We start from the raw sequence: 22626 nt of genomic DNA, 5'->3' as shown, positions 1-22626 counted from the left end.
TCCGTTATTTATTTACGTATTCTGAAATTTCTGAACTTATCTTATAAATTGTTAGTGTTAATAGTTTGTATTGTTTTTTGATTATCATTGTTGACATTTTATAATTATACGTTTGCATGCTACATTATTGACGACCATAATGTAAATTCATATAGATTAGCGTAAGAATAATTTATACTGTAATTTATCATTATGAAATAAATAAACTAAACTAAACTAATAGGAAAAAATAAATTAATGTGATTTCTGAGGGGTTTGATGTTTGTGCCGTCGAGTTGCTTAGGTAGTTCTACAGTGTTAACTTGTCAAGGGAGTCGCGGATGCTTTACCAGTTATGGGAGTAGAACCATCATTTTAAATTTTCAGCACTGAAATGGATGGCTAGCATCGAAATCACCCACAGCTTAATGGGGTGATGGTGTTTATGCTTTAACGTGGCAGAAAATGTGAATAGATATGTCCCTATTTATACTAGTACTTTACATGGTGTCGAAGTAGATTAAGGTCTTCTAGTCAGGCAAAGAAACAAAGCGAAATAATAGTAAGTGTATAATCATAGGGTAGAGAGAGACGTTTGTATTTCGGCGATAATGAGATATCATACTCTCTTCTGTTTTTTATTGCCCTTATAAATGTGTGTTAATGTAATAATTTAATTTTATGTTGATGTTAAAAGGTTGTTTACGCTTGTACAAATGCAATAAAGCACAAAAATAAGTTTTATGCAAACTTTTAGAAGTAGGTGTTAAGTGTACGAGTAACTTTTAAGCTCAAATGATGCTGCATAATGCCGTCCAAATAAAATATAACATTTATTTATTGTGACTGTTGCAATACAAAGTATTAGTATGCTCAAAATATCCTTAGGTCTGTAACGAAACGCTCAGTATCTTAAAACATGGGTATTTAATATTTTCGGTAATGTTACGAAGGAATATAGAACAACGTTTTATAGTTTTTGCTATACAATGCCTTTAATAATTTTGTAAAACAAAATAAATAGGCAGATCACTCTGAAGAACTAACATGTGCCATGTCTGAGATTTGAACAATCGGCTATAAATTAACCAATCGTTGTCAGACAGAGATGCGAGTCATTTCAGGTTTTTATGGTATAGCGATTTCTGCCATACCTACCAACCAGAACCACCACTTATTTAACTCAGCAGCACAGAAAAGTAGTAGCTGGGCGCTTTTCTAGTTAGAATTGGGTAGTTTTGGGATTACATCTTGTTTGGTACTTATTTAATTATGCGGCTTCAGGCTTAGAACGCACTGTGATTAATTTCTTACGGTTTCGGTCTTGAAATGTGCGTGCGCTTATGAAGCATGCCGTACGTTACACTTATTGCTGTTCTGAAACCGCAAGAAAGTAAACGCAGTGCATTCTAAATCTAAGCCTAGCCTAATTTCGGCATTGCTCACTCGCTACGACGTAGAGCGTATTGCGTAGAAGGAGTGGGATGCTACGGGTTTTATTAAAATAAACTCATTAAATCTGTTTACTGCGGCCTACGACTTACCTACTACGTCATCTATTCGATCATTATTATGATCCTCGTTGCTAATACGTGTCATATTTATTTAGTAGCTCTAACCCGACAACGGGGCTGTTCATAAATTACGTTATCTATTTTTGACGATTTTTGACCCCCCCCCCTCCCTAAAATCATCCAAATATCATGCTTCGAATGACCCCGTTTCCTCCTACGTCATGCTATGTCCAGACCCCCCCCCCCTCACCCAATTTGAAATGACGTAATTTATGAATAGCCCCGAAGGGGAAAATCAAATTTAAAAAAAACTGTAGCAATAAATCGCATATTTTGGTGTAATGTTTACCTACATTTTAACAGTTTCTGTTTAAAAGTAAAATAAAGGTAAAATGTCAATTGCTAAGCGAAAAACTTTTTAAATCGAAATACCCGTTTATATTTGACTGTTAAAAATATACCTATAACCTATTGCAGTATGAAAATTCAGCAGTGTTAAAGACAAAATAAATCTGGATATGTTTTTTAAGTTACAGGCAGGATCTTATTTTAAGAAATATTCGTATTCAATTTGAAGATGGCAAAATGTTGAAGATCCATTTGTCAATCGTTTTATAAAAAGCTATGAGCAATGATAAGTAGGTATTCTGAGTTAAACTTTATGGCAATATTTGCGACAATTTACCGCTCAGTATTATGACGTACAAGTTAAACTAGATATTAGATGTTAAGCTGTAATAATTAAGGTAAATGTAATGTCTCTACACTTACTCGTAATTTGGCCGTGAGTTTTCGATAATGAAGTAGAATTTACAAAGCTTAAGGAAGGTGGATTTGGTAAAATAAAAAAATGTCTTAATCATATATCATGTTTTTACATGGCGTCAATCTATTTGTTAAAGCTAAATTTAATAGCCCTAGTGCTAAGAAACATAAAAATAATTACTGGTATCAGAGGATGCCAGGTTTGGTGCCCCAACGCGATTATCATGCTGATGCGGATCCTCACGGGGTTTCGGTGTGTGAGCAAGACAGCGCTATTCACATATATAGCAATGTCGCACTCGCACACCAGAGCGTCCTGCGGAAGATGCCTAATTAAGGTGCATGGATTTTTACTTCCGTACTTGGCTCTAGGTTCCGATATTAGGTACCTATTGCAAAGGAAGAAGGCAGAAATACGAAGAAACCCTTCAAAAACTAAATAAATAAAATCTATTTACGACGTTGTTACGGGCCATAATAAGGTCATGGCTTATTGCGACTTCATTATGTATCAATTCTGCTACGATTATAATATCATTTGCATGAATAACACATCGGCCATATTAAAGAGATAAGTGGAGAGAACGGGGTAATTACGCCTTAGTATCAGGAATCCGTCCAGTATTATAAGACGCAGTATGCGTATATAGCTTGCTCAGCACTATGTATACAGTATCACATATTACATTTATTTACAAATGTGTTTTAAAATAAGTATAAGCAGCAATATATTGATTAGATTTAGTCTAAAATACAGAAAATGTTAAAAATTCAAAGAAAATTATGGTTGTAGGTATGTACCTATAGGTATTTTATTTAGTAAGATGTATCGTGCTCAGAAAATATGTTTCCAATCAATTTATATTGCTATTATCGTGAATGCATAAAACATATTATAACACAGAGAGAACAAAAAACCGGCCAAGTGCGAGTCGGACTCGCGCACGGAGGGTTCCGCACCATCAACAAAAAATAGAGCAAAACAAGCAAAAAAACGGTCACCCATCCAAGTACTGACCCCGCCCGACGTTGCTTAACTTCGGTCAAAAATCACGTTTGTTGTATGGGAGCCCCACTTAAATCTTTATTTTATTCTGTTTTTAGTATTTGTTGTTATAGCGGCAACAAAAATACATCATCTGTGAAAATTTCAACTGTCTAGCTATGACGGTTCGTGAGATACAGCCTGGTGACAGACGGACGGGCGGACGGACGGACGGACAGACGGACAGACGGCCGGACGGACGGACGGACGGACGGACAGCGGAGTCTTAGTCTACAAAAGAGGTTCCAAGGAATCTGAATTAAATGAGGGATCTAAGATAATTTTGGGTGAACATCCACCAGAGATAAAAACAATGCCGGTAAAAGATAGCTCAGGAAATACACTCATATGTATTACTTGAAATGATGTGTTATGATTAGGACGGGTTTATCTACCCAGATTCTTTATAAGGTCAATGTGGCTAATTCCGTCATAGGGACTATTCCTTCTACTAGCGTTTTTTCTCGATCAACGAGCAAAATTGATAACTTCATCGACAAAGCAGTGATTGCTTTTAGTTTCAGCAATCAAAAGCAGATGGTTTTTTTCCTACGATTGAAAATCAAAGTAATATACGCTCGTGGACGGAATAGTCCCTATGACGGAGTTAGCCCCACTGACCAGCGCTTGTGTACAGTAACCTGCAGAGTTACATGACCCCCCTCCCCCCTTCGCAGACTTTTTTTTAATGCATTTAACTCTGCAGCTTACTTACTTACTGTACTGTATTTGCGAGATAAAGTCGAGGTACCAATACCACCCAATACCAATGTGCAGTTAATTTTGTAGCTGTAATTACGTAGATGTCAGTTTTTATTGCATCATTTTTTATCTAAACATTGTAAAGTACCTAGTCAATAATAAAATATACATATTTAACGTAGGTACACCTTTCCGTCCATATGTGTGTTCTTGCACTTATAAAGTAGATTTTTGTGCCTATACCTAGTTATTACTTACTTGAATGTAAGTTTTGTAAGTTAATAGTTAGTTTAGTAGGGGAATGACAGGATGTTGTGAATATTAATTACTTAAGATTTGTCTATTCAGTATTATGAAATATTGCTATTATCCGAGGGGAAAAAAGTATTTAAAAGATCGAAAACTTAGCTTGATTAGGGTTGCTCTTTATAAACAAAGATTTCAAAAGTAGACATAGGTCCGTTCATATAATTCCGAGCGTACATGTGCATTGTGCACCAACGAATATGTACACAAACGCGATTTCCGCACCAACGAACTGGCCCACTTTGTAGTGCCCGTCTTTACGAATATAAGTCAATTTTTATAAATCTCAAAAGTAAATCTTTAAACGAAGAGAGGTAAAAACCTTCATATTTGAGAAATCTTACTCCACATTTCTACTTTAAAAGTAAGCTCTATAGATTGTGGATAAATGGACTAAAACTTTTCTTTAAATATGTAACAAAATAGGTTTGCAAAAATATTTAATTTTCAGACACTAACAAAAATATGTTGACACAAGACTCTATTGTCATTGAAATAGAGCATATTTTCGAGTAGATATTTTTGCTGTTGGCTAATCTTATATTCTCTTGCATAACTGAATAGAAAGCAGAATTTTATACGTAGAATAATTTGTGTCTAGTCATTGCAATATGAATAATTTGTTTTACTTAAATATGTATTTTAGTATAATAATCATTCTTAGATGTCTTAGTGAATTGTGAAACAATAAAAAGGTTTTTTATAGCTGACATGTCATGTCATCAAGGCCAGGGGTTTGTACAATTGGTCTCAAGTTTTAACTGATGTTTAAAAATAAATTGACGATCACTGGTCTTAGATATTGTAATACTTTTGTAGTTGAATGTCTTACCTGAGATTTGAAATGGTTGTTTTGAAATTTTGGCTCAAAATGTCATGTAATATCAAATATTTCATGTTAGAAGTGTCCTTAATACTTCAAAATAAAGTCTCAAAACGTATAATTTGCATTATTATTTAATTACTATCACAGTTTTACAAGTAAACAAACATCATAGATATATTCATATATTATATCACCTCTGTAACATACATCATTGTTTTTACTTTTTATATTTTTATCAAAAAACAAGCTTGCCATCATAGCAATAGCAGCATTAATATTGCCACTGGGTAATGTTGGTAACACTGAACCATCTACCACATACAGCCTTTTTACACCATGTACTCTAAATGAAGTATCAACTACAGAATTCGAGCTAGAAAGGCCCATAGAACATGTACCTACAGGGTGGTAGCTAGTCAAAGTTAAATGCCTTATATAACAATCCAAATAGTCATCAGAGAACAAAACATATGTCTCACACCCCGGGAAAGGCAAATTATTGACAAATCCACCTGTATTCTGAATTGCCTGTGTTTTTATAAACTTTAACACTTTTTTCACACCATTCCTCAAAACATCTAAATCTTCTTTTTCCTCAAAATACTTTGGATCAATCAGGGGAGGTGTATTAGGATCTCTACTGTTTATGTAAACATTGCCTTTGCTCTTTGGATGTAAAACTATAGGTAAAATAGATGCTGTATGTTTGTCAGATAACTTTGTAAAATAACTATCCCATATTTCATCCTTTAACCCTAATAATTTCATCAAATGACTGCCTCCATCTGACGCTATTCCTACTGGCAACACCATAAATTGCAAATCAGGTTCTGTTTCACCCTTAGTTGACAAGAACCCTACAGCTTCACAACCAGGGGATGTAAAGGGCCCCTGCCCATTAATAAAGTATTCATAAACATTCATAAGGTTAAGAACATTTAAAGCATTAACTCTTAAAGAACTATTGAATAAGAGTAAATCAAGGCCTGTAGCTACATGCTCTTGTAAATTTTCACCTACTGGCAATTCTTGTAATGTTGGTATATCTAACAAGTTTAATAAACTTTTTGGCCCAATCCCAGATAATTGCAAGAGTTTGGGACTGTTATAAGTACCAGATGAAACTATCACTCCTTTTCTAGCATAGCATTCAATCTCTTTTCCAAACTTCAATACTTTCACACCGTGAGCTACATTTTGTTTAATTAAAATTTTACTAACTAAAGCATTTGTGACTATATGTTTACTGTCTACATTATCAGACGTGGACCATCTCTTACCTTTGTATTGACATAGTCTACTATTTGTAAATTTTCCATTGTCTGTTCCATATCCTAATTCTATGGCAGCCTTTATAATTGCATCAGCTAGTTCACTCTTGTATAACACATTGTCTATGTGAAGGAACTGTTTCTCAACTAATTCAAACTGTTTCTTTATATACTCTTCACTGTGTTCCTGATGAAACCAATTGACATAATGTGACATGTTTCCCCTCACATGCACCATGTTGTTGAGCTTTGAAGAGCCTCCAACTATTTTTCCTTGAATGAGCTTGCATTTCTAAAAACATACCAACAAATTAGGCAACACACTTCCTTTTTAAATTAGTAGCCCTTAAGTTGGTGAGAATTTAATTTAGAATAACAAAAAAGTAAGGTTTGTATGCAGTGTAGTAAAGATCCGGCCAAGTCCGAGTCGGACTCGCGCACAAAGGGTTCAGTACCATTACACAAAAAATGGAAAAGAAACACGTTTGTTGTATGAGAGCCCAGCGAAGTCTTAGTAATAGGGTCCCGTTTTTACCCTTTGGGTATGGAACCCTAAAAAGTATAGGCATTATAACTGAATAACAGTTTCTTGCAACCAGTGTTTTGAAATAATTGTTCATATTAATTGTATTACATACATACCCTATTTTTCATAGCCAGACAAGCATTATCTTGTGGCACTGTCTCATACTGCCAATCATATGGTGAGCCATGTAATAAAGGGCCCAACACAGGTATCTCAAACAGTAGGTTGCCTTGGCTTCCTGCCTCCAACACAATGAATGTGAAATTGGTTTCCGTGGCCAATCTGTGTGCTATCAAGGAACCGGCTGTGCCTGATCCAACTAAAATATATAAAAAAACGATATACCTAAATATTCATAGGGTTATTTTAAAGTACCTATAACATATTCCAGTTTCAATATTAATGTTAAAGGTATGTAATTAATGGAATGCTATTTTAAAATAAAACAAAGAGTTATCTTACCAATTATATAGTCGTATTCTTGATTAATTTTGTCATTATAAGAACCGATCAAATTTCCATAATATACAATGAAAATAAACAGCGTAAATGAATTAACGCACACACTGATTATCAAAAACAGGAAGTTATTCATTTTAGTTTGTATCTCAAATGCTTAAAACCACTGTAAGTGTATCGATACAATAAATATACTTTTATTTAATGTTTACAAACTTTCAAATCCATTTATAACCTCAATTCGACCTGTCAAAGCCATGAGATAAGTTGTCACTTTACAGCTGCGTTCAGTTTATGAGTTAAAATGAAACTTTTGCACACGGCGCGGGTAGCTAGTGTGTGTATTGAGCCACTTGCGCAGGTTTGTTGTAGAAACAACACGTGCCTGCCATATCATAAATCTCTAAACAAGAATAAGTTGCAAAAAAGATAATTAAACGACTTGATAAAAAAAACAACGGGTTGCACTCAGGGAGTGCCGGCAGAAGTGAAAACTCAATCACTATTGCAAAATGTCTGCAGCACTATGTATAATTGAAGTTAACGCCATCTAGCCTTATTTCGTCGCATTACTTGAAACCCCTAAGCACATTACTGTTAGTACTCGACTTATATTAATACCAGTTAGATGGAAACTCACTAGATGGCATTTAAATCAATAAAGAAAACCTCAATGACATTGAAGTAAGTTTTTCGATCAGGTCACGTGTCCGTCTTACGGTCACGTGACACCTGTTGCGAGTTTAACATTTTTTCCCCATTACACAAAGTGCACAGCGCCGCTAAAGAAGTTTTCACTTCAAAAATAATTTATTAGTCTTTTTCCAATATACAAATCCATGCATAAATAATAAATATTTTATTGATACTTTTACACTAAATGTGTAGAACTTGCGGTTCTAATCTTAACCTATCTATGGTTTCTTGAGGTAGGCAGTACGTAGGGTTGACAGCTTTGATGCTAGGGTTGCCAAGCAGCGACAGTCCTGTTAGACCAAAGAGGGTGTGGAATGGGTCCGTGATGTCCCCAGGCCTGTCACTAAAGCCACCAGTCTCGGGGTCCTGGCAGGCGAGGATGAATTCTTCTAGGGCTTTCTTGTCGACCCAGTGTATTCGGTTTAACATTGTTAGGGATGACATTACCCACCTGAAATAAATAAAATAGTATGCAATACCTAAAGGTAGTAAGTACTCAAAATTAAAAAAAAAATAGATTTTAATATCACCAAATATCACAGCTTTTATATATTGGCTAGGATATTAAAGATACACTCGAGGGGCCCGTTTCTCAAAAGATTGTAACTTGTAATACAAGTGGAAGTCCCTTTCTAACAAAAGCTGTCAAAAAGTGACATCCGCTTGTATTACAAGTTACAAGCTTTTGATAAACGGGCCCCAGGTAGCTGTAGCTCGCACAGCTACCCCGCGAGTGTTCTGTCTCACTTCAACACGCTCGCTAGAGAGAGATGCAGTTACCACGAGTAGCAGAGGTCCGGGAGCTTCTCGGGCCGGCCGTTGAGCCCGCCGCTGGGCAGCTGCCGCTCGCACAGCCACCACGCGAGCTCGTCGGCGCGCAGCGCGTCCAGGCGTCGGCAAATGGATAGGGTGCCCACACAGCAGTAGATCAAACCTGACACATTAAAAATGTGACGTTCTCAATCAAAAGGTACTTTGCCGCTTACCATAAGGACGCTCTGACAGGTAATTCATATAGAGATTTTGTCTTTATGGTAAGCGGCAAAGAGATTTGATTTGATTGAGAATGTCACAAATATTCATAAATTGCTGAAAGACACATGACATTGCCATCAATCCAAAAATGCAAAGCCTTTGCATGGTGCATCCTTTTCAAATTCTAGAAATAAGTATCTGCATATATATGCTAAGTTTGGAATATTTTTAGAATGCTAGCTTTTAGTTTAGGCCTTGGTCCAGCTGGCCGGACGGACACCAGACAGAGTCAGTTCAATAGAAATTTCGCTGTTTTCTAATACAAGAAGATAGAAAATGTGAAAATAGAAAATGTAGGTGGACATACCAGCATGACTCTCAGAGCCAGGCTTAGAACCGAAGCCTCCGTCAAAGTTCATGCAGCTCAGAACGAACTCCACAGCTCGATCCACGTTGACGGCGTCTAATCGTTTAAGGAGGGACAGGCACATCACCGCGCAGAACGTGAACCTGGTGTCCACCTCGCCCCATTTGTCCCCTAAAATAAGAAACACATAAAATTATCATATTTGATCAATCAAGCTCAGGAGTTACGTCTAATCGCGGCCTTGGTGTGAGTAGGTAGTAGGTACTTAGGTATTAACGATTAACGGACTTAAGAAAAGTTAACGGAAGTTAACAAGTCCGTTACAGGTTTTTAAAGTTAACTTAAAAGTTAATCCGTTACTCGAAAACTTAACTTCGTTAATTAACGGATTAACGGACTTCTGCCCAGCTATGGTTAAAAGGCCACCGCAGGCAAATTCCATCAAGTGTTGGAAGCTGTGAGAGATAGAGACTGATGGAGACAAATCACAAGAGCAGCTAAACTAAGTGGTTACAATCCTCACTAATGAGGGAACGACAAAGAAGATATACTGAGTAGACATGACATAAAATTAACAGAAAGATCACAATTTAAAAATATATTTTTTTTATCCACAACTAGAAAAGTTACTGGGTTGTATGTACAGTCTCGCTCCGTGATTGTTACGCCATTTCGGGTTCTAGCTAAATTGGACATTCCATAGCGTAAGTCCAACCAATTTAGCTAGGACCCTGAATGGCGTAACGATACCGTGCGTGTGGTGACGTGACTGTACCAAAAACAAAGCCAACCTAACCTAATCAACTTACCAAAAAAGCTGCCATCCTCTTGCTGCATAGATTTGATGTATCTAACTACTCCTTCCACATCAATTGCATCTACTCTGTCATATAATGCAAGTATCTGTAAATAAAAATACACAAATATTTATAAAGTAATATAAAATGCATATTTTTCACTAAACAGAGCAAAACCAAATGTAGTGAATTATGCGGTATAAGCTATTTAGCATGGTGATCTATGTAAGAAATGAGACACTTGGGTAATATGTTTATTTATTATTCTGAGATCCCATTATTTCAGCACAGTTGCAAATGCCATCTAAGCCATCTTCATCAATATTTTTTAACTTAGATATTAATGAAAAGTATATAATTGTCATGATTAAAGGATTGACCACACCACTGCTCAAGATGTTGATGTAAACTGTACACAGCAAAATGTGTGACAAAAAAGCAATACATACATGATGCTGCATCTCACTGAACACAAGATGCATCATATTCTATTGTAGTTGATCCCATATGTTAATTCCCCTATGGATTTTACCTGTACTGCACTCAATGTATACAACATGTGTGGGTCATGTCCTATGCTGGCAGAGATACCCCCGCTTTCACTGTCCTGGCACGATGTGATGAATTCAATTATCTCTTCTTTAGGCATCCTGAAATCACACATCAGATATTTATTTGTTTGTTGAAATAAAATGTATTGGTATCTTTGGAGGAACTATGTAGGCATAAATTTAAAGTGCTTTAGCACAAGTTCTCTGCAACAGTATCTTGGCATAAGATGGACTTACTCGTCTCTTTCTAACTACATTAAGGGATGAGGGAGAAGGAGGGACATTATATTAATCTGGATGCATATGAAAATATCAACAAATTTAAGCAAATCTTTGGCCAGATCTTAAGACTCATGTTTTGAGGGAACAAAAATATTCATGTAAGAAATTTGACTGTGATTTTGGGAGAAACTTCTATGTGTGTATAACTTGATGCACTAATGGAATCTAAATTATTAAAACAAACTCTTCAAATGCCAGAAGTTCTTTATATTTTTCACAAATAATGTATTACAGTCTATACTTCGTTTTTTTTAGCATTAGAAATAAGGTAAACAATCTTGATGTGTCTTTTAATTGAAAACACATTTTAAAAATAAGTTACGGCAAATATGTAACAATTATGAATCTAATACGATCATTTATATTCTTCTGCTTTCATAAGTAATAGCTCTTGATTTTTAAAAAGCGTTTTTCAATTAAAAGACATGTCAAGATCGCTTACCTTCTTGCAAGTTCTTTCTAATGCTAAAAAAAACGAACTATAGAACAAATAGTGCTGTTCATTGTTATATGTTTTGTGCAATGCCTCCAAAGAAATGCCCTGCATTATATTTAACATTAGTTAAAAACGGATAACTATGCCACAATTTGTGCAAAAAACTAGTGGTATTAAGTTGGTCCAAATAATTGATGATTTCGTCATCGCTTATCATTCCAAAGCAACCATGGAAAGCATTTCCTTACTAAGTATGTATTATTTCTCACTTAGTGCTAGGTAAAGGTCTAAACCTGTACAAAACAATACCTGGAAGATTGCCCCATCAAGTCCATCGCTGTTACAGTCCAATATATTCCGGACATGCGAAGATACTCAGTCATGCAATACTCGAAGTCATCTTTATTCAGTCCATAACCTGCCAAGTAGTCGGAATGTTTTTGTAGAAGCAGCGTCCGTGCCCGGGACTCTGAGAGCACGATGTCTTTTGTGTTAAAAGACATTATTTTTTGAATAAAATAGCAAATATCTGTAATTTATTGTACGCCACCGATTAATAACAACTTTGACGCATCTTTGACGTATGACGTTTGATTTGACAACTCAACTTTGACAATGACAAGCGAGTTTGACCTATTGTCGAGCGTTTATACATGACACTCAAACGCTTCGAGGGGATTTTTAAGGCTTGTTTAGGCGGGATGATCAAATTAACAATTTCTTTAGAAAAATCTCATCTATAGCTGGTCAACCAAATCTTGTCAGTAAAAAAAGGCGCGAAATTCAAATTTTGTATGGGTCGCGATCCCTTCACGCCTACATTTTTCAAATTTGCCGCCTTTTTCTACTGTCAAGATCTGGTTGACCAAGTATAGCGGCCACACCAAGTCCACACGTACATAATTTTTTAGTGGAATCGGTGAGCCAATGTCCTTCATATTTGCGTCCACAACACCTGTTTAAATTGACAATTTGATTAGATTGGGTGAAAAATTTAGAAAACGTCACCAAAAGTGCAAAAAGGGTCTTGTATTTAGTTGCCGTTTGCCTAAATCATGTGGGCGCTTTCGTCTTTTGCCAAGAAAATAAATACATTAGCTACGTTAACTCTCGCTCATGCGATGGGCAAACTTTCCGAGCCAGGAGATCTACCGCGAACATCGAAATCACACAATTTGACATTATTTTTGCTGTACTTATTGGTGCGCGCGAGAAGTTGTGCTAGACGCGCCATGTTACCACCCAGAGCGATGGACTCGATGGTTGATGGTTGACAATTATTATGGATCAATTATGGATTCGATTTAAATAAATAATTGAATTGAATTGAATTATGAACGCCTATTAGGTACCAAGTGCCGTTTCTCTGGAACCACTGACATCGCGATCCCTAATCCTATGCTAATCCTACAAAGTGGGCGTCTAGCCGCACCCAGCCGGGACAATTAAATTAACAATTTGATCAGAAATTTAATTGGCGTCAATCTCAATATTGGCGTAGCTTGGCGTCGGCGTAGCCTGCGTAGCGGCCCCTAGATATTACTTCCCGCTAGAACTGAATCTCACCGTAGTACCTAATACTAATTAAGCATAAATACGAACAAAATTGAATACTCAAAATTAGATTAATGGTGACAATTGAGCGCTAAAAATTAAATAAAACCTAACGCGCATAGTAGGTTGAAAATATATTGAAAATTAGCATTTTCGCGTCCGCACCTCACAATTAAACTGACAATTTTAATTAGGCTGTCCGAAAAATTGCCCTGTCTAGACGGCTGAGCGGATTTCGATGAATCTGGGTACACAAATACAGTTTATAATCCGGAAAAAGCATCTTAGAATCCTTTTATCCCGGAATTCATTCCTTAAGTAGTTGCAATGTGGCTTCACTGGCTTTCAATTTGCACGTTTATTTAGTACTTACGAGAGTAACTGGTAAAGATTGGTCGCTTTATACTAGAAGCGAGTAAATAAAATATCTCTAGCTCGTTGACCTATGACCACGCTCTCATAACAGTTAACGAAGTGTAGATAGTGTCGGCTGGTGTTTACACAGCTCTATATTATCAGAGATCAAGCGGGGGCCATAAACATAAGCCGCGGCTTGATAAACATGTTAAGGAGAACAATACTTTAGAGATTTAATTAAAGATGTACCGTAAAATGGGGTGAGTAGGTTTCGCGGGGAGAGTTTGGTTATGAATGGGGAGAGAAATGTATGAAATTCCATCTCACCCCAATTACGAGGGACTACGGGGTGAGGTGGGATTTCCTGTTTATCGTCAAAGTTATGAAATGGAACAATCCAAAATAAAATAAAAACTAAAATAAGTACAAACGTCCAGAACACTTATTTTATATACCTACACCATTCAGTATGCATACTTATGTAAAAATATAAATGTTATCGAGGTTTGAATGTCAGTTTTGCCCCTACTCACCCCATTTTACGGTAATGAGAGAAATGACACCATCCATCATGCGCTCCATTTAGGTACCTGTTTATTCCGATACCTATTTAATGTAGGTCATTGCGTTAGTTTTCATCCAGCTCTAATAGTTTTTGGCCACTTGACGAAATTTGAATATAAACCTACATTGCCGCACATTATAAAAATGACATTTTGCAAGTAGCAAATTAAAAATTAAATATATTATTTGCTAATCCGCCAAGTGGACGAAAACTAGAGCATGGACGGAAGCTAGCGCCATTACCCTACCTAGGTAGGCGCAAACTTGCATAGGCGGTTTTCACATTGGACGAGGATGCACAATCCACTCCGGTATGCGAGCGGGACATTTTCACAGTACCTAAATAAACCAAAATTACAAATTATAGATTTAACAAATTCTAAACAGCTATTTAGGGGAAACTGGGGAGGGTTGATCACCCCTTTTGTTTTTAGCATACATTTTCTTAACTATTTGTAGTATTGAAAAACTTTATAGACCATACGACTCAGAATTTATCTCTTCATTAATAGTTTGAATTAGAACAGATTTGTGCCATAAATTATATTATTTTTTAATGAAAACCCATACTGTTGACTTTTACCATGTGTCCCCTATGTAAGGGAGACTTGTTTACCCCTGGTCGGGAGCCTTGATCCTAGGGGGATCAAGTGACCCTGGTTCTTGGGACACATGGTAAACATATTTTTACCATGTCTCTCCATACCAGATTCTCATTGATTATATAACTCGGATCGCTATTAGCAATGCATCTATAATTTGTAAAATACACAGCAAACATATATATATTGCATCTTCCATGCTTTGAAGTTGTATTTCCGGTAATCAGATGTCTAAGCCGAAGGGATCAAGTCTTCCAGATTTGGGGACACTTGGTAAAAAGATTTTAAGTGGCAATGTCATATTTCGAGGGTAGTATCTACATTAATTTATTCACTTTATCTACAGAAAATTAATATATGAAGATATCAAACACATATTAATCCATAATCTTATACTTTAAAAAAACAATGTAATCGTATTATCCATAAAACAACATAAAATAGGGAATCAATTTTTGTACCAAAAAAAAACAAAAATCTAAGTTATTAACATAAAATTTCTTGTAACAAGCTAATTTTTTTAAAGATCTTATGAAGGTATTTTTAGCGTCAGATACCTACAGCAATTTTAATTTTTTTTACCCATCACTGGTCGTTATTGTTTACTATAATAAATAAGTTTAGAAATTTACTGCTCACGTTTCGAGGACGGTGTTTGAGCTGCATAATCCTAAAATCCTTTCTATGGACCGTCGGTTCTATAGTACATAAGGTCGGAAAGCCATTGAAATAGCATTTCATCCATAAAAACAAATATCGCCGGTTGAAAACCAAATATCGTTATAAGTGTTTTTTGTCGACGGAGTAACATCCCCTGTGTGTAAAACGTTTAACTTGATAAAAAAGACCAAGTACGGGTAGTTCGTAAAATGTTGATGTCAACTTTAGTCAGTCTTTTCAAAGGCCACGGGGATAATTCCGTTTTCGGAATCGGTTGTATAATTAAAAACTGAATTATACGCCATTAAATTCCGTTTTAATAAACAATAATGAGTCAAAAACCTTGAAAGTTTAAATAAGTGTTTCTCTGGTCGTACTTTCGCGGCATGATTTACTAAAGAAAAGAAAATATTTATGATAGCTCTATGAATCATTTTGTAAGTAAATTTATTACAATGTATACTTGATCGCTTTGGGGGTGACATGATCCCGGAATCATATCTCCCCTGAAGAAAAAGACAAAGTCTCCCCATACATAGTAAGATTATAAAACGTGCCGTACTCGAAACATGTGTTCGCGTATATCAATGTAATCCAAGTTAATCATCACTTCAATAAACAACAAATAAAATAAGCACACTCACTAACATCATTTCCATCTCATATTATAAAATAAATCCAGTTAAAGCTTACCAAAAATTGAATATAGTACGCAGAAAATCTTTCACCGTCCGCCATTTTTGAACCACTGACTTTTCCGATACAGTGCCATGACAGAACGTGAAGTTAGGAACAAATGAATGAGTGTTACCGGCGCAAAAAAATGTATCACGGTTGGTTTGATTAAAAATGAAGTTTACCAAGTGTCCCCTAGGGATCGACCCTCCCCACCCTCACCTATAAAGCGCATTCGCTCCCACGCCGAATATGCGAATTCATTCCAAGTGTGAAAATCGCGTAGGTAGTTAGTACCTGTGCTGTACCTACATAATATACTGTGCAAAAATATACCTACAAATAAAAATAAATTCATGAGAAGTTTGGCGTTGTTTATGAGATCGCCCGGCGCACGGCACGTGCATTTAAGTTGTCATGATTTTGCGTGGAGGTATTATGATGTTCCAACAATATGACTTCCGCTCCTCTAAACATACCTAAGGAATTTGTATCGTGGAGTCCATAGAATTCATTGGAATTCATTCCCACCGGCTTGGCTACTTTGAGGGAGGTTGACATTTTATTAACCGACTTCAATGTTAAAAAAAATCCGAATACAGAATCTGCCTCCTCCTTCTGGGTAAAGAAGTCGGTTAAAAAGTGATTCAAAAGGAGGAATCTCTCCTGAAAAAAAGGTAAAATGCAGACTCATACAGACGTATTCTATTCCGTTTCGCGCGCGTTTCCATGACGCCCGTTCCACGTGGATTCTTGCTCAGGATTCTTGGGATGACTACAATCACAATGTCAATAAATTTTCGTTTAATTATGTAAAATATTCACCGTCTTAAGATCACCGCGTAAAATTATAATAACAACGAAATGTCTTACATAAATATTGTCTCACCGAATAAAACAATTTTATTTAATACAAGTTTATTGCCTTTTATTACTCACGCTCAATAAATCCCCTTAAACGATAAATTCATTCATTAATATGACCGAAGAATGCCTCAGTCGCGCTTGTTTGACCGTGAGCAGTGCAAGTATTGTGGTTAACAGTGTTAAAACGCCTCTAGATTACGACGGTCAATAACGGTTCGTATGTCACTGTCAATTAAGTTTAATTTCGAACGACTACCAGACGAGGAAAAATAATGAATAAAGAAAGTGGATATGGTTAGGTACCTACTTACATTACATATACCTAATATATTTACTTTACTCTTTGCCTACATACCTTTGAGTGTAAAGGATATTACTCCGGTTTCGTATATATAAAATGTAGCATGTTGAAACTGTGGTTTAATTAGTAATTACTTTCGAAGTACTATGGAAGGTAGGTATGCTAAGTGGTTCCATCGGCTTGTAAGTTTAGTGTTCTTCAAAAGTTATCCCATTACTATTACGAAATTGTGTTATCAACTTATCAGAGTTTTGAACTAAAATACCTACATATACAATTGTAGGTAGGTACTTTAGTTCAACTAACAGTTTTGAATGATTCACGGTTAGTTTCACTAGACTTATACAGTATTTCGACGCTTTCTCTCGATATTTAGACGCAGTTACATGCATCTTGTTCACGGGTAACTGAAGACCCCAGACTTCTTCAGTCTATCTATCACGGTTCATATCCCGGTCGATATAAGACTTTAGTTCAAAATCATGCGTTGCGTTGCGTACTTATGACAAGTATGTTTTAGGGCTCATTTAGACATTTTAGACGGCGCGTAAACTCGTATACGATTTTATTAGTTACATTGCAGACCATTGGGTTACATCAATTCAGCAGGCCGAACAAATGACGCAATGTAATCAAACTCGCATGCGAGTTTCATTACATTGCGGGTTTTGATCGGTCGGTTGAATTGGACGTAACCAACAGTCCGCAATGTAACTAAAATCGCATGCGAGTTCGCGCGCCGTCTAAATCAGCCCTAAAAGCATACAAATTTCAACGTTCAGATTTCATAATGCATTGCATAATAGGTACGTTGCGTACGTGGAAAGTGTGTCCTTAGCTTTATCAGGAAGTATTTCGTCGGTATCGATTGAGTATCTTCCAAAGGAATTAAGTCAGGATTAGCGTTAAGATATCTACTGCTATAACTCTATAAGGTAGAGGTAATGTAGATATTATTGAATTGAGTGTCTATAATAACTGATAAGCAATAAAGAAGTATGAAACAATACTCCGTACCGAGCCTGAAATATGGATCTCACCCAAGCCCGTACTGCCTAATATTCATAAGGCGCTTAATTAGCAGTTTCCATGGATATACGTTAATCACTCAATAATACGACCTGCCGCTGCTTAACAGGGCTGATTAATTAATTTAAGCTGCCTTCGTTATATAAAGCGCACGTTTTAATTGAGTTAAAAAAATAGCCTTCCAACCTCCCTCTACAGGCGCAGTATAACGTACCGACTAGTATTTATGATCAGACTTACAATAGGTATATGTACTAGTAAATTTACTAGCAGAATGTATTGTTGAGTCGGTTTTTGTCAACATTAAAGTATTATTAGGTTGAGTACTAAACACTGTGTAACCACGTATCGAACGTACAGTCAAAGAATTAAATTTTCGTACCCTTTCGTACCTTGTCACAGTGACAATCAATATGAAAGTCGCTAGGGACCTCATACTATTGTCACTGTGACAAGGTACGAAATGGTATTGAAATTAAATTTCTTGACTGTAGGTAGGTAGGTTAGTCATGCACAAAATACACCGTCATCCATAAGAGGCTGCAGTACCTATCGGGGTGACAGATGCAATTTTATGTCTAGGGCCGGATTGAATAATAAAATACAATAGGCCCCAGAGTGACCAAATCTGAGTAGGACTTTTATTCCCTCCAGATGCCAGCCCCAACCGACGCCGTGTCAACAGGCGAGGCCTCGCTCCTTCGCAAAGCGAGCGACATTTTCGCTGCCACGTTCAAGCGGAGCCCCACCGCTGCAGTCGCCGCGCCCGGCCGCGTCAATCTTATAGGGGACCATGTGGATTACTGCGAAGGATACGTTTTGCCTGTGGTGAGCATTGTTCAGAGCGCCTACCGCCAGAGATGTGAAAAATACTTTATAAAAAGTATTTAAATACAAAATGCAAATACTTCCTTGATATACTATTTCAAATGCAAAATACAAAATAGTTTTTGAATTTATATTTAAAATACAAAATACGAAATAGGTATTTTCAAAATACTTTTTTTAAATACAAATACTTTGCGATAAAAGGTAATAGTGAATACCTAGTCTAAATTAAAAAGTACTACTCGGAATTTCCGAGTTGAAAAGACTCTCTTTATTCTTTGAAAACAGTGTGTCAATCAGTCCTCTATCTAAAGTGCAATTTTCTAGTTTTTTGCTCATATTAACCGGAAGGATGGATGGATGATGGTTTTTAATGGCCAATTTTTAAAAGCATTAATTTAGATATGTAATGTTTTACAGCTAGTATAGGTATATAATACCTCTCGTTAGTGTACCTAATGAAAACGTCACGTTTGTGTTTCACCAGGGCAGAAGAATTTGTTCTCCTCTCGTGCCTTGAAACTAGTTGAAACCCTCGCAACACTCAAGATTCTTCTTTTTTAACCACTCGCTACTCTTGTGGTCATGTGCGACGTTACTAAGCATATTCAACAGTTCCATGTTAAAATAATGAGAGAGTTGCCAGGATTGTAACATCAGAAGAGATTGTAACTCCTACCTAAATTACCTACTATAAAGTATTTTGTATTTTGAAAATAGAAAATAGGTCCCAAAAACTATTTCAAATAAAATACAAAATAGTTTTCTTCAAAAGGTATTTAAATACAAAATACAAAATAGGTATTTTGTATTTGCATTTTAAATACAAGTATTTCAAATAAGTCACATCTCTGTCTACCGCGAACCACGTTCGACGTGTTGCCTCTCTGTTGCACTTGTAAATTCGTACGTAAGTGTGACAGGGAGGTAACACGTCAAACGTGGTTCGCGGTAGGCCCCCAGGGCCCCTATTCGACATGTGCAACTGTCAAATTTCGCGTCATTTGAAATTCAACTGTTGAAGTTCATTTGAAGTTCATCAAGTGCTGAAGTTCATTTGGTACAAACAATAATTTAACAAAAAACAACTTTGTTTTATTATTACTTTAAGGTTTATAATGGTTTGGTTTGGTTGTCACCTAACTGTGGATTGCTAATGTCAAATTTTGACAAGTAATGATTCCAAAGGTAGACTTGGTTCTCTATGACCTTCGGCACCATCTTGGAGTTTTTGACGTGCGAAAGGGTAATTTATAGCAAAGAGTAAAACTTTTTTTTTTCAGTACCTAAGTTTACATGAATTAATGACATCTTGTGAGCGATAGACCAACGAATGCGCTGTAGGCGATGCGGCGGCGAGTAGTGGAACTTACGTGACAATTTCCATCAATCAAAAAGGGACTACATTGCTGATGGTCGATAAAGGCTATTAATAATTGAATTTTAACAGCAAGAATGCCTTATTGACAAGCGATCTTTTTGTTGAACCCACACCTACACGTCAAATAATGCTTGCTCCACACATTCTCCTATAAACGCTCAAAATTGTAAAAAAATGAAACAATTTACTCATCACCTCTCTCAACTCAAGCTGCCTATTTCTAAACCACGTTAATAAACCACAAGTTGTACCTTAACACATTTCGTAAACCACATATTCAGAAAAGTCCGTATTTTATTACTAAGTGGAACATGAATAGCTTGTATTACTTTTTTGGCATAAAAATAATCTAAATTAGTCAAAATATTTTGACTAAATATTGCGCTACTGCTACCTACTATATAGGTACCTACTACCTTAGTAACTTGGTAACTTTGTCAGTCACCAACTATTTTGATGCTACCTACAAAGAGCATCAAAATAGTTGGCGACTGACAGGTCAGGCTCCGGTCTTGGTAAGTAATATAGTCAAATACAGTAGGTCATAAGACCTAACATTACTACCAAGACCTAAAAGTACCTATTGTTTAATATGTATCTACTCAGAGATGATTTTTAATTAAAGGAGATTAAATACATATATGTTATTCAACTACAAATAAAAAAAATTGATCTATTTCAGTTTACACATTTTTTTTCGTTTAATTTTAATAAAACATTAAAGTTTTTAAGCATTCAACTTTATTTAATTTTCTTCACTTTATTATTTTCTGATATTTAGGTAGGTATGGTGTTTCAGGTTGGTAACAGGAAATAAGAAAACCACACCTCTCCAAAAGCTCTGCTGGTGATTCACATCTGTAAGTTTAAATATGAAACATGATAAAAACACTTAAATTAAAAACTTAATGTCTGGGAGACCGAGTTTTGCTCTGGAAACATATAATAACCCAAAAATGCGCGTTTTCCCAGAGATAAAACCTAGCTAGATCGATTTTGCGCCCCCGTAAAACCTCCATATAGCAAATTTCATCTAAATCCGTTTAGAGCCGTTCCCGAGATCCCCGAAATATATTATACATATAAATAAATAAATAAATATACAAGAATTGCTCGTTTAAAGGTATTAAAAACTTATAAATAAATTATTAGCCCTAAATCCTGGTAGTGAGTGTAGTGACCTACCAAGTGCGGTAGGGTGCCCTTCTGCAGGCTGGCCGCTTGCCCCGCTGGATAAGAATGCTGATCCGCATCATCAAAAGCATACAGATATAAAGCGCTTTGACAGCTCCTCATAGAGGCAACGCGCGCTAGGCCGCACGCCATAAATCTAAGCTAAAGTCTTAAATTCGAGATCATGAACATGAAATATTGTTCGCTATAATATTAAAATCATAGGTATTAGACCTATGATTTTACTATTATAGCGAAAAGTTAGCAGGAGACGGCCGTGCCGTGGTCGTGATAGGTACAGCATGCGTGGACCAGACAAGCAAACCCTGAATTATGTCCCTACCTATTTTACTATACCTTTGTTCACCATTATGTTCACCTATGTATATTTACTCTTCTTTCCAAGATAATCATCTTTTTCAAAATGTAACCCGTATAATCGGGCTGTATAATTGCCTCAATTTTTTTTACACAAAGTTGTATGTAATCTTAATTCGATAATTAATGATGTTTTACATATTTATCATATACTATTTTGCAAATTTTTCTTGGATATTACGTTGTTTATTTCGATTGACGTGTTTATTATTTTCGTTACTATGACAGCGTTTTTTTTTCTTTTTTGGCATTTACTACAGTAGCCAGTGTCATGTCGATATAAAAACACTTTAAAAATGGAAAGGTTGAGTCCTCAATACAGTGACATTATAACTCAAACAAGAACCATCCAAAGGGGGGTGGGGGAAATTTCGTTATCTGCCTCTCTATCACTCTTGCATATACGAGCGAAATTTAATGGTGGCAGATAACGAAATTGGTTTCGCGGCAGGCCCTCTTTAAACAAACCGCCTTGATTCATCAATGTTATATTTATTAGGAACAAACGTTGACTGCCGACTGTCCTGTCTTCAGCAGCGGAGTTGAAACAGTCGCCGTGGTCGAAATCGGCCGGGAGAGTATATATATATATATATATATATATATATATATATATATATATATATATATATATATATTATACTACTCTTTGCTGCCCACTTCTAGCGCTGACGGTACACCGCGAAAATCAGTAAAATGCTGCAAATGGTGTTAAAGGTCTGAAAATCGGTACGATTGATCTTTAGGACATTTGAAACAA

General features: G+C 36.2%; 3 protein-coding genes across 3 annotated transcripts in view; 1 reads left to right on the top strand and 2 right to left on the bottom strand.

Annotated features, from left to right (window-relative positions):
• Window positions 1-5254: 5254 nt before the first annotated feature.
• LOC134650953 (glucose dehydrogenase [FAD, quinone]-like) lies at window positions 5255-7629 on the bottom strand. The gene is made up of 3 exons (XM_063505910.1): window positions 7397-7629; window positions 7051-7253; window positions 5255-6700 (listed from the first exon to the last, which is right to left on the bottom strand). Exons 1-3 carry the CDS (start codon window positions 7527-7529, stop codon window positions 5279-5281), a joined length of 1758 nt encoding a protein of 585 aa, XP_063361980.1. The 5' UTR covers window positions 7530-7629; the 3' UTR covers window positions 5255-5278.
• Window positions 7630-8194: 565 nt separating this feature from the next.
• On the bottom strand, window positions 8195-12062 carry LOC134650951 (geranylgeranyl transferase type-2 subunit beta). The gene is made up of 6 exons (XM_063505909.1): window positions 11807-12062; window positions 10761-10878; window positions 10241-10334; window positions 9432-9602; window positions 8870-9023; window positions 8195-8540 (listed from the first exon to the last, which is right to left on the bottom strand). Exons 1-6 carry the CDS (start codon window positions 11998-12000, stop codon window positions 8270-8272), a joined length of 1002 nt encoding a protein of 333 aa, XP_063361979.1. The 5' UTR covers window positions 12001-12062; the 3' UTR covers window positions 8195-8269.
• Window positions 12063-16897: 4835 nt separating this feature from the next.
• Window positions 16898-22626, top strand: part of LOC134650974 (galactokinase-like) — a 59034-nt gene continuing 53305 nt past the window's right edge. The window contains exons 1-2 of the mRNA XM_063505940.1: window positions 16898-16989; window positions 18761-18934. Coding sequence (XP_063362010.1) covers window positions 18761-18934 — 174 coding nt within the window. The 5' untranslated portion in view covers window positions 16898-16989. The remainder of the gene's footprint in view (window positions 16990-18760; window positions 18935-22626) is intronic.

Source organism: Cydia amplana, chromosome 9 (assembly GCF_948474715.1).
Source record: "Cydia amplana chromosome 9, ilCydAmpl1.1, whole genome shotgun sequence".
Lineage (NCBI taxonomy): Eukaryota > Metazoa > Arthropoda > Insecta > Lepidoptera > Tortricidae > Cydia > Cydia amplana.
Note: the sequence above shows the minus strand (reverse complement) of the source record. Positions and strands in the feature narration are given on the sequence as shown.

Excerpts from the sequence above, each read along its gene's own strand:
- LOC134650953 (XM_063505910.1), bottom strand. The coding sequence starts at position 7,529 with ATGAATAACTTCCTGTTTTTGATAATCAGTGTGTGCGTTAATTCATTT. Across the intron at positions 7,254-7,396 it reads AGAATACGACTATATAATTG|TTGGATCAGGCACAGCCGGT; the intron begins GTAAGATAACTC and ends TATATATTTTAG. Across the intron at positions 6,701-7,050 it reads GTCTGGCTATGAAAAATAGG|AAATGCAAGCTCATTCAAGG; the intron begins GTATGTATGTAA and ends GTATGTTTTTAG.
- LOC134650951 (XM_063505909.1), bottom strand. The coding sequence starts at position 12,000 with ATGTCTTTTAACACAAAAGACATCGTGCTCTCAGAGTCCCGGGCACGG. Across the intron at positions 9,603-10,240 it reads AGAGGATGGCAGCTTTTTTG|GGGACAAATGGGGCGAGGTG; the intron begins GTAAGTTGATTA and ends TTCTTATTTTAG. Across the intron at positions 9,024-9,431 it reads TGGCTCTGAGAGTCATGCTG|GTTTGATCTACTGCTGTGTG; the intron begins GTATGTCCACCT and ends TTAATGTGTCAG.